A 12,375-nucleotide genomic window follows, 5' to 3' on the forward strand; every position below is an offset into this window, starting at 1 on the left:
GCCTGTTACTCTGTCCAAGGCTGGGATCTCACTTTGCTGTGTGTTTCTGTATGCAGGACCGGCGTGGCCATGGTCCCTATGCCACATGACCAAAATGTGTTTGTATTCTTTTCTGGTCCACCAGGTCACCTCCTCCGTTACTGCCGATGCCGCGGCTGCAGTCTGGTGTCTCTTTGTGGGTTCATGGGACCTTTTCTGCCTGTAAAGTCGAATGGTGTCTACATGTTTCCTGCTCCGCATACATTTTTTCTCTTGATTCTGCGCCTGCAGTCTTGGTGTGTAGCACCATTAGTAAATCGGGCATGTTTTTTTTTTGCATGCTCCAGGGACTTTCTCAGCCGCAGCAGCATCACTCTGCTCCTCTTCCTAAGGTTGCAATGTTGGTCTGCTGGTGGCATACCTCCCTTCCTGCAGGTCCCTTGGATGTCTGCGGTTTCTTTCGTGTCGGCAGTCTTGGTACCTCACTACTTTTGTGAGGTACAATGTCTGTGTCCCTCCATATGATAAGGCCGCTCTGTCAGTGTAGAGCCCACCTTTCCTTCTGTTCGGTGGGGTGTGCCTTGGGGCTTCCTTGGATTTTGTTTCCGCAGCTCTTTTGAGCACTTCGGTTCTTGCAGGGTGCCTGCTGGGGCGACAGTCAGTTCTGCCCCTCCCTATTCTTCCAGGTACCTCCGAGTTTTCTGTCCTGGGTGGCTCAGGCACCTACTCTGCTGCCTTAGCCATCGTCTGGACTTGCTCTCCATACGTCTTGTAGGTTGCCCAGCTCCAGTGTGCAGGATTCTTATCCCCCTGGGGACACGAGGTGGCTCCTCCATACAGCGATGGGCTGTCGCTGGGGCCTGGGGGCTACATTCTCCCAGTCCTAGTCTGTGGCTGTGGGGCAGCATTTTCCTGCTCCTACAGTGCCTGGCGCACTTGCCACTTTTCCACTGGGGCTACGGGTATCAGGGTGCTTGGCATGTTCAATACCTGAGTTTCATCTCGGTCACCCTTGTTTTCCCTCCTCTAGGTGGACTATTTGTTGAGCTTTCTGCCGCCAAGATGATGCCATCTCGATTCCCACTATATCGGTGTGGTATATGGCTGGGCACTTGTTTTTTACTGGGAGCGATCACCATGGTTTTGTTTACTGTCTAGGCTTGTGTGCTTGCTGTCCACCTTTGCAGCCTTGCTCTTGTTTTGTTTTTGGTTATCTTCTGCTGCTCACGCAGCCTTGACTCTCTCATCTGTTGGAGGTGTTTGTTATCTTGTATGGCCAGCGACTGCTGGTCTAGCCACTGTCTGTTGTTCAGGTCCTGCCATTGCTCTTCTCCTCCCTTCGCGCACTCCCCCTGGAAGGATGTGTTCTTCCTTCCCTTTTGTCTGTGCCAGTTTTAGTGCACTGTCACCATAGTCTTCTGGAATAACTTTCCTGTTCCCAGAACCGGAGGGTCCCGGCTGGGTCCTCCTTTGTTTCCCCCTCCGTTCCCGCTTTGGCGGGACTTTTCTTCGGAGTGCTCTGGTCCATTTGGACCACTTGGATCCTAGACCGGTTAGTCCTTGGCTTGGTCTCTGTCCTAATATGCTGTGGCATGCCTTCCTTTCTGGCGACTCTTCCGGTCCTTGGGCCTGGTTTATGGTTGAGGTCTCGGGCATGTGTAGTGATCCAGCCTGGTCTCCTCCACGATCCCTTTTTAGTGGTGTGATCGTTCTGTACTTCACTTCATTTTCCCCGGGGAAGTTTGTCGTCCAGAGAGTTTTCCTTACTTTTCACATATGAGTCTTCCAGGTGACTCAGGATCCTCCATTTCCCGTATCGGCCACACCAGTGTTCTGGGATGTTCTCTTTCGTGGTGTTCCGCTTGTTCCTTGGCCGTTTGATTTGAGTTAGTCTTCCAGGTGAATCAGACCTCTCTAGTTCGGTCTCTCCGGTGCCCGGGATCCCCCTTTTCTGGGCAATCTGCTCTTTCTTCGTTCTGTGGTTCAATCCTCCTGAGTTAGAGGGCGTTCCAGTCATCCGGATACTGTCTCCTTTTGGGTACTCACGGTGGGCCCCTGGGACAGTGATTTTTGGGTCTGCAGCTGTTTAGGTCTTTGTTCTCCTGCACCAGACCTTTCTTGTCTCTCTTTGTGGACAGGGGATCTTCCTGGAGCCCAATTTCTGGGCCTAGTTTGTCTCTGGCCTGGGGACTCGTCCGCAGGCCTTGTGGACACGCGAGTTCGGTCTCGGGACTGATTCCTTTTCTCTGGTGGTTGTTTTTTCCCACCCTAGGGCACTGCTTTGGTACGTCCTATCAGTAGGGTTTCCCCCAATGAAAAGCATAAAATGTCTTTCTCGCAGCCTTCATTGGGGGACACCGCACCCACCCATTTCTTCACTTTTCGCCTGAATGATCCTATCAGTTTTTTTTATTTTTTATTTTTTTTTATTATCAGAGATTCTTTTCTAGGGTCTTTCGGACATATCCTTGGTTGGCTTCTCCTACTGCTTTGTGACAAAACTGGTTACCTCACTTCCAGTGGGCGGGTATATCCTGCCAGGGTGGAGCCGACTTTTTTTTCCAAGTGTCAGCGCCACCTAGTGGCAATAGAATATACCCATCAGTAAAGTGTCCCCCCAATGAAGGCTACAAGAAAGAGATTTTATGGCGAGTACTAAAAAAAATCTCCTTTTTAACATTAAATGGCTCACAAACTGTTATATGGTTGTCTACCATTGGTAATGAAATATTTTCTTGCAGCACCCAGGCGGACTATCCCAGGGACAACACTGCCTTTACTGATGGACCCCTTGGAAATGGCAAGCACGAAAAGATGAAACAACGTCGAGCGTCCTGCCCAAGGCCTGATAAAATGACTCGATTCAATCTGTCCTTCTTAGGGGTATGTGTGTCTATGTGTCATTTGTGACCTAAGCATATTATAAGGGAAAAGATCTCATCTTCTTTCTTCCTATGACCACAGGTTTCAAGATTTGGTGATAACATGGTAGAATGCCAACTGGAAACTCATAACAACAAGATGGTCACTTTTAAATTTGATGCAGACGGAGACGCTCCAGAGGACATTGCCCATTATATGGTAAGTTTGACAGAGAGAGATTTTTGTCATTCATATAATACATAAACCTTTCAAACTTTCACCAATGTCTTCACTGTTAACCGTTCAACATAAATTCCACTTTATATGCTGTACTTTTTTAGGATCTTTTTTCCCCCTAAATTGAGAATTAAATTTCTACCTCAAAGGATTATTGTGCCTTGCTCTGGATCAACATTGCAAGATGATACCTTACAGGTTGTGATGTTACCTTACAGGTTTCATTACAAGTTTGTGTCTTCACAGAGTTTTTATTTATTTATTTATTTATTTTTTTTGCAATTTTACAGACTGTATAGAGCAATCTTTTCACAAGACACTGCTTCAGAGGCACTGCTTTTCACAAGCCGGCTGCTTCAGATGCAAACTTCGCTAAGGACTCCACCTTCTTGTCCGTGGGATCCTTGAAGGCAGCCATATCTGCCAGTGGCAGTGTAGTGGCCTTAGAGATCCAGGAGATTGGTGGATCCACTGAGGGAGAGGAAACCACCTTAGTGACAAGATACTTGTCAAATGGATGACGTTCTTGAATAGTCTTAATTCCCGGGAACCTCTTGTCTGGATGTTTCCATGCAGAGTCCAGAATGGCGTAAAAGTCAGCGTGAGAGCTGAACTTTTGAGGTGCTGGCTTAGCACGATGAAAGGATACTTCAGGAGTTACGTCCAAAGTTCCTGGGTCCTCTAAGTGAAAGGTGTCTCTAATGGCCGCAACCAATGAGTTCACAGTTTCCACTGTATCCGAGCGGTCCTCTGAGTCAGATGCCGATTCGGAAGCCTTGTCAGCCAGTTCACCAGGAGAATGTGAACGAGTGGAGGCAGTCCTGGAGGGAAGGTGACCCTGACCGGGTACGCGGCTCTGGCGATGTAGAGCGGTGACTCCGAGAACGTCCTCTGGAGGAGCGACGTTTGTGACCAGATGACCGGGGGGGGTGGGCGGGCGGGCGGGCCTGCCTATCTGAGGACTCAATGGAAGAGTCGGACGAGGCACCCCTAGTACGCTTGTGAGAGCGTGAAGTATTTGGGGAAGCGGAGTGAACCCTCACAGAGGGCCAGCGCAGGGCAGACCCCTTCAAGGCAGACACCACTTCCCGGGAGGCCTCAGCCACCGAACGGGAGACTTGGGTCAAGTTAGCCATATACTGGGTCAGGGAAGAAACCCAGGCTGGAGGGGCAGCTGAATCCACCGGAACCGAAGGGGCATCCGAGGGTACCTGGGGGTCTGGGGGAGCAGTGGAGCAGGCAGAGCAAGTGGGCTCAGTAGAGCTAGGCATCTTAGCATTACAGTGCTTACAGAAAAAATAAGTCACCAACGCTCCGGTTTTCTGTTTAGAGGGAGGAACAGCTCTGGGTACTGACATAATTAGAAAAGACAGGAACTTTCTCACCCTAGTCTGTGTCCCCTGGCAGCTGGCAGTGAGGAGAACTCAGCTCCATGCAGCTAGTGAAAAAAGGCCAGCCAATAGCCAGAGAGGGGCGTGCCTGAGGTAGAGGCACTAAAGGATTGGCCTCTCACAGTGAAATTCGCGCCCACGGCACTGATTGGAGGACACTTCGCGCCTCCAGGGAGCTCTGACGGCCCTGTGGGCGTAGCTAATTGAGGACGGGGAAGAAGCTTTCATGGCACCCGCTCCTAGTCCCGAGCGCATGTGTCAGCCGCATATGCACTCGGGGGGAAGAGAGCGAGCGGCGAACACGCCGGCAGCAGCTGCCGGAGAAAGTGAAAGTAAGCTGGCGCTCCGTGCGCCCGGCCAGAGAAAGCGCCGCGGCTGTCAGCCGCATATAAGGCGCTGCGGCTTGTAGCCGCATAGTAAAATAACACACACACAGTGAGGTATGAAACACACATACACACAGTGCAATCACTCATGCCCCCTTAAGATGCCACTGCTCGCCCCAGAAAGAATAAAGCCCCAGTACAGCCAGCCCCATAAACCTAAAAAAAGGTGGGCCAAAAACATAGGGTCTCCAGAGGTTGCAAGTCCGCAGCTAAGGAGAAAGGAATGTACTCACCTCAGTCAGAAGAACTTACCTAATGGAGTCTTCTGTGAAGTCTTCAGTCAGCTTTTTGTCGCCTGCATCACACCTGGCTGCTATGCGCGAGCGAGGCGAGCAGGGAAATAGGGGGCCCCGGACCCATGAGGTATCAACCCAGGCGCTGACAGTTGGCGAGGGGGGGTGAACAGCCCATAAATGCAATGTCTGTGCCCCCTTACTCGCAATGGGGAAACAGGGAACCGGAGTACCCGAGTCCCCACCTGAAAACATGAAAGAAAAAGGGAATAAAAAACTAACACGTCCCTATACTAGGAAAAACAATAAAATAGAAGACTTGGTCTGGAGAATTCCAGACAATGTCCACCACCTGCTAGACACTAAGCTAAAACTGAATAGCTCAGGGCCTGGAGGCGGGTATATCCTGCTGGGAGGAGCCGACTTTTTTGTGTCACACCTCCTAGAGACAGCAGCATATACCCACGGTCTGTGTTCCCCAATGGAGCCGATAGAGAAATAATTTTTACTATTATTTTTTTCTTTTCTATTTCCTAAATCTGTAGGTTGAAGATGACTTTGTCCTGGAAGCTGAAAAAGATAAGTTTGTAGAGGAATTGAAGCTGATAGTAACTCAAGCCCAGGAGATACTGCGCAGCATACCTGTGGAGGAGAGAGCTGAACCTCCCATATCAGAGTCAAATAGCCAAGTGAGTTCAAATAATGTTGTTCAGTAAACCAAATTATTGGTATTTATTGATTGTATAAAACTTCTAAATTCCTCTTTATAGATGGGATCTTCTGAGCATGTGCAAATAGCACCCCCGGCATCTGCCCCACCCGGAGGTAAGCATTTAACATGCAGTGGTAGCAAAAAATGTAAACGTCAATTATATATATATATATATATATATATATATATATATATATATATATATATTAAATTGGTTTTCAATCAATTTTAACAACAAACCAGTAACAAAACTGTAGCCCCTCTGCTCCCACCAAAATCCAGGCAAGGAATATCTATCATCTATACAGGAACTAGGACGAGTACAAGTAAGCGAGAGGTGGGAAGCCCACTAGAACAACAGTACAGGAAAGCCACACATAGACAATGCCATTCACACACACACACACACACATCCAAACACACCCTAGGAGCTCCTCAGCGCCAATAAGCCAATCTACGACTGAGAGGTTCCCCGAACCGGAGGATCACATTTTTTTGCACATTTCCTACTAACATAAAGGGAATGGTATAATGGGACATATTTATTAACTAGGCCTATTCACTTGGCCAAAGGGGGTGAGGACACATCTTTCCAGGCCATCACTATAACTTTGTGCGCACAAAACAAAACGGACCAGAATACGCCTGTAAGAGCCCGTCACCAACCCATTAATAACCCCCAGCAAACATACCTCCGGAGTTAACACAAAGGGGAATTCCAAGTGATCCGACAAGAATGTCATTACCTGCCTCCAAAAGGGCACAATGCAGGAGCAAGCCCAAACCGCATGCAAAAAGGTGCCCCTCTCTCTCCCACACCTAAAGCAGACCTCCGACCTCAAGACCCTCATCCGAAGCAATCTAACTGGGGTATAGTACAAACGCAAGACATACCAGGATTGAATTAGCATATCCCAAGCACTAACTACTGGTAGGATAGTACATCTTAACCATCTCCTTCCACATATCTTCTGAAAGACAGGGGATATCTTCGACCCACTTCAGCTGCGCCACAGCGTACGAGTCCGGACCCACCGACTGCAGCAACGCATAACTCTGGGTGAGAGGCTTAGCCAGGTCAGCGGTCCCCAGGAGCTTCTCCACTTCATTAAAGACCCGGGTAACCTCCAGGGAACTAAACTGCACAGAGACCGCATGTCGCAACTGAAGATACCGAAAGTGGGCATCCTGAGGGACATTAAAACGTTCTCTAACCTCCACAAATGACTGAAAGATACAGTCCTCTCCAAACAGGTGCATGGCAAATTTGATTCCCTGGGAGCTCTAAAATCCGGCTGCCTCCAACTCCCTAGGTGTTCCAAATGTGGATTACCCCACAGGGGTGCCCTTGGAGAGACAACTGGCTGGAGAGACAACTGGCGCCCAGTGACCAGACCGCCGCCACCGTCTTAATAACAGCTGGTAAAGAGAGAAGGAACATACCTGTACAATGTATTAGTCAGAGTTTCATAGGAACCCAGGAGTGCCCCCGCCAAAGCCGTGCAGGCATTGGAAAGGTCCAGGTCGATCCACCAGGCCACGTACATCAGCTGTGAGGCTAAAAAATAATTATGCATATTAGGGGCGGCTGGACCCCCCGCTGCTGGGGCGGCTGGAGCAGAGCCTGTCTCAACCCCTGAGGCCTATTCTGCCAGTAGAAGGATCTCAGAGCCCTGTTAAGTTTAACAAAACAAAAAAAAACCTTGGGAGGAACAGGGGACAGGTGAAAGAGGTAGAGGAACTTGGGGAGAAAGATCATTTTGAAAATGTTAACCCTACCAGCCAATGATAAAGGTAAGGAGTCCCACGCCTGCAACCGAGTAAGGGTAGTGTGGAGTAGGGGGATCTAAATTAAGGGCCATAAACTCAGAGATATTAGGGGACACCTCCACTCCCAAATATTTAAAGCGGGACACTGCCTGTAACCCATTAACAAGTAAAGAGGGCAAAACCCTGGTACCGGACAAGGACATTATGGACGATTTAGCCCAGTTAACCCTCAGACCCGAGACCTCTCCAACAGATAAAAAATAAAGCATCAAGGGAGTCCCCCTACGTCAGCCAAGTACACTAACGTATCCTCTGCGTATAAAGATATCTTCTCGGTCAGGGGACCCCTAGTGATCCCCCTAATCGAGGTAGAAGAGTGAACTGCCGCTGCCAGTGGCTCTACAGAAAGAGAAAGGGAGATAGGGGGCACCCTTGCCTAGTCCCCCTGCCGAACTGGAATGGCTCGGAGATCTCTAAATTAGTGCATACTTGGGCCCTAGGGGAGTCATACAGCAACCGAACCAATTTCCGAAAAAACGTTCCGAAGCGGAGGATTCGCAGCAAGCACCAAATATAGTGCCACTCAACGGAATCAAAGGCCTTATAGAGATCAAGGCTAACAACATAACCAGGGGGACCGCCCTCCTCTGCTGCGGAAATGTTAAGCTGTAGTCTTTTGTCAATTATATTGTTATTGAGATCGCCATATCAAAAAAAAATGGATAGCTTATGTGCCTGTTATTTATTTTGTTTTAGTTTTTTTGTTTTACTTAAAAGGGCACTCCGGCGCTTAACATCTTATCCCCTATCAAAAGGATAGGGGAGAAGATGTTAGATTGCGGGGATCCTGCTGCTGAAAAACGGAGGTTTAGCGCCGGAGTACCCCTTTAAAGGTATTTTCCAAGAAATTAAATAGAATTTTGGAAAATCTATTTATTTGTGGGGCTGTGTTCAGCTTCTTGATCACTGCTAGGCTTCTAGGCAGTGATGTCTTATCCATTAAGACATTATGTGGTGTGATGTGGCAAGGCCTCTTTTGCAAGGCTGAGAACATTTATTTATTTATATTTTTTGATATTAAGGAGTTTTAGGTAACTGTTTTTCAAAGTAATTTCTTTTTACTAGTGTCCATATTTGGATTATGTTTTTAAAATGGCTTTCAGTGACACAGTGGCTTTCATGTTCATTCTGAAACTGGCATCTGGTTAGCACATATGTATTTAATAGGTTGAAATTGATGGGTCATAGTTATTTTTTTTTTCCTTCCTCTTTTCTTCAACTTTACTCACGTTGTAATTTTACCTGAATTTGCTGATCTCAAAAGCTTTTCACTATTTTTAGGGGACTCTGCGCCACAGTCGTCACCCGTTGGGCGATGGAGGTTTTTCATCAACCAGACAATTAGAAACCGTGAAGCGCAATCCTTTATCACCCAGAGTGCAGTTACCAGAGTTCCTCAGCAAGCTACAGGTTTGGAAACTAAAGTTCTGTTACACTGGATAATGCACTAGAAGTCTCTTCATATCTATAATCATTGTACACAGATATACCCATAGACCTTTATTATCCAAATGTATGTCAATGTATGAATGATGTTCATACACATGTATGTCCCTAAGGAACAGACACTCCAGGCCTCAAGTAGTTGCAGGCATGAAGCTTCCTGCGATTTAGAAGAGTGACAGCAAAGAATCAATGATCTTTGCTTTGTGATAGTTTGCAGTTGAGTGCTGAGTGCTGCTTTTATACATTTATAAAGGGATAGTTAAGACTGTGATGGCCCCTTGTGTAAGACCCTGTCTGCACTTCTCATAGGAGCTCCCTTCTACACATGCTCTTATTTGTATACGTAGCTTGGAGAATGTGAATGTGCAAACCTCCTTGGTGGTGGTACACAAGGGAATGTGCTTGTGACGCAGATAAATATGTAAAGGAACAGTGCGTTCCTCATTTTCCCAGAACCCTAGGCTGGTGGAGCTTTCCCCATTGTGTTGTCTGAAAATAGCCTGCCGTTTGCATCAGCTTGTCCTTCACTCTCAAGTGTCACTTGTTGGTCTCAAGGCTGTGTAGTGACAGGGTATCCTCCTACTATCCTGTCCCGGGAGTGATTTTATTCAGTGATTACATTCTGACAGTTTACAGATTGAGAGATGCGCAGGTCCTGTTTTTGGTCTGGAATGTAGGTTTTAAGCATTGAAAGAGCATATACACCTTCACTAACTTTGAAAGGCCATATTGTACACATATGTATGTATTGTGTAATATTGTGTCTAGTCTTCCCATACACACTAAAAAAATGTTGGCGGTTCCTGCAGACAGTCTTATACATTTGTTGGAGGCATGCTGAAGTCTCAGTGCAGTTCAGGGATTGGGCATACAGTCAGGTCCATAAATATTGGGACATCAACACAATTCTAACATTTTTGGCTTTTTACACCACCACAATGGATTTGAAATGAAACGAACAAGATGTCCTTTAACTCCAGACTGTCAGCTTTAACCCCTTAAGGACGCAGCCCTTTTTCACCTTAAGGACTGAGCCCTTTTTCGCAATTCTGACCACCGTCACTTTACAAATTAATAACGCGAAAACGCTTTTACCGAATATTCTGATTCTGAGATTGTTTTTTCGTGACATATTCTACTTTATTTTGGTGGTAAATTTTCGGCGTTACTTGCATCCTTTTTTGGTGAAAAATCCCAAAATTTCATGAAAATTTTGAAAATGTTGCATTTTTCTAACTTTGAAGCTCTCTAATTGTAAGGAAAATGGATATTCCAAATAAATGTTATTTTTCTTCACAAACACAATATGTCCACTTTATTTTGGCATCATAAAATGGACATATTTTTGCTTTTTGAAAAAATTAGAGAGCTTCAAAGTAGAGCAGCGATTTTCAAAAATGTCATGAAAATTGCTAAATCTGAAGGGACAGATGTTACAGAACCACAACTCCCAGCATGCCTGGGCAGTCTAGGCATGCTGAGAGTTGTAGTTTGGCAACATCTGGAGGGCTACTGTTTGGGCACCCCTGTAACAGTGGTCTCCAAACTGTGACCCTCCAGATGTTGCAAAACTACAACTCCCAGCATGCCCAGACAGCCTTTGGCTCTCTGGGCATGCTGGGAGTTGCAGTTTGGCCCCCCTAGTGGTTGCCACAGTAAAGATCGATTTACTTTCACTTTCAATCCCCCACCCCCCCACTGTCGATTCCCTACCTGATCAGGATCCTGCAGGCTCCAGCGAAGATCCCAGGTCCCCAGGCATCTTCTCCTGCAGGTACGGCCTCCATCTTCTTTCCAGAGCCCCTTGACATCCAGGGGCGGGCAGAACGGGGGGTTGCCATGGCAACCCCCTGTCCTGCGCTGCCATTGGTCAGAACTCCGTTCTGAGTAATGGCAGGGGATAGGAATAGATCGCAGCTTTGCGATCTCACTCCAATCCTTTGGGTTGATCGGGGTTGTTGCTGACAACTCCGATCAGCCCTATTTTCCGGGTGATCGGGTCACCAGAGACCCGCTCAGCCCGGAATTGGAGAAAATCGCATGTCTGAATTGACATGCGATTTTCTCCGATCGCCGACATGGGGGGGTCTCAGGACCCCCCTGGGCGATGTGCCAGGGTGCCTGCTGAATGATTTCAGCAGGCATCCGGCTCCGGTCCCAAACCGGCTAGCGGTGGGGACCGGATTTCCCACGGGCGTATGGATACGCCCTGCGTCCTTAAGGACTCGGAATGCAGGGCGTATCCATACGCCCTGCGTCCTTAAGAGGTTAATTTGAGGGTAATTACATCCAAATCAGGTGAACGGTGTAGGAATTACAACAGTTTCCATTTGTGCCTCCCACTTGTTAAGGGACCAAAAGTAATGGGACAGAAAAATCATAAATCAAACTTTAAATTTTTAATACTTTGTTGCAAATCCTTTGCAGTCAATTACAGCCTGAAGTCTGGAACGCATAGACATCACCAGATATTGCTTGGTTTCATTCCTGGTGATGCTCTGCCAGGCCTTTACTGCAACGGTCTTCAGTTCCTGATTGTTCTTGGGGCATTTTTCCTTCAGTTTTGTCTTCAGCAAGTGAAATGCTCAATCGGATTCAGGTCAGGTGATAGACTTGGCCATTGCATAACATTATTTGATTTAAACTTTTTCCTTGCTTTTGCAGTTTGCTTTGGGTCATTGTGCATCTGCACAGTGAAGTGCCGTCCAATGAGTTCTGAAGCATTTTGCTGAATATGAGCAGATAATATTGCCCGAAATACTTCAGAATTCATCCTGCTGCTTTTTTCAGCAGTCACATCATCAATAAATACAAGAGAACCAGTTCCATTGGCAGCCATACGCGCCCGCTATGCCATTACACTACCACCACCATGTTCACTGATGAGGTGTATGCTTAGGATCATGTTCTTCTTCATACTCTTCTCTTCCCATTACTCTTGTACAAGTTTATCTTGGTCTCATCTGTCCATAGGATGTTGTTCCAGAACTGTGAAGGCTTTTTTAGATGATGTTTGGTAAACTCTAATTTGTCCTTCCTGTTTTTGAGGCCCACCAATGGTTTCCATGTTGTGGTGAAACCTTTGTATTCACTCTGGTGAAGTCTTCTCTGATTGTTGACTTTGACACACCTACACCTACCTCCTGGAGAGTGTTCTTGATCTGGCCAACTGTTGTGAAGGGGATTTCTTCACCAGGGAAATAATTCTTTGCTCATCCACCACAGTTGTTTTCCTTGGTCTTCCGGGTCTTTTGGTGTTGCTGAGCTCCCCGGTGCGTTCCAAACTGTTGTTTCTCTAT

The 12,375-nt window shown here is 47.1% G+C and overlaps 1 protein-coding gene across 5 annotated transcripts in view; it reads left to right on the forward strand.

Moving 5' to 3' along the window:
• The window catches only part of WNK3 (WNK lysine deficient protein kinase 3), a 133,578-nt gene that overhangs the window by 83,736 nt on the left and 37,467 nt on the right, over positions 1–12,375 (forward strand). For all 5 annotated transcript variants that reach the window (XM_056540436.1, XM_056540434.1, XM_056540432.1 and 2 more), the window contains 5 exons: positions 2,721–2,862; positions 2,944–3,060; positions 5,634–5,777; positions 5,859–5,913; positions 8,912–9,040. In XM_056540436.1, coding sequence (XP_056396411.1) covers positions 2,721–2,862; positions 2,944–3,060; positions 5,634–5,777; positions 5,859–5,913; positions 8,912–9,040 — 587 coding nt within the window. The remainder of the gene's footprint in view (positions 1–2,720; positions 2,863–2,943; positions 3,061–5,633; positions 5,778–5,858; positions 5,914–8,911; positions 9,041–12,375) is intronic.

The sequence above is a fragment of the Hyla sarda genome, chromosome 9, assembly GCF_029499605.1.
Source record: "Hyla sarda isolate aHylSar1 chromosome 9, aHylSar1.hap1, whole genome shotgun sequence".
Lineage (NCBI taxonomy): Eukaryota > Metazoa > Chordata > Amphibia > Anura > Hylidae > Hyla > Hyla sarda.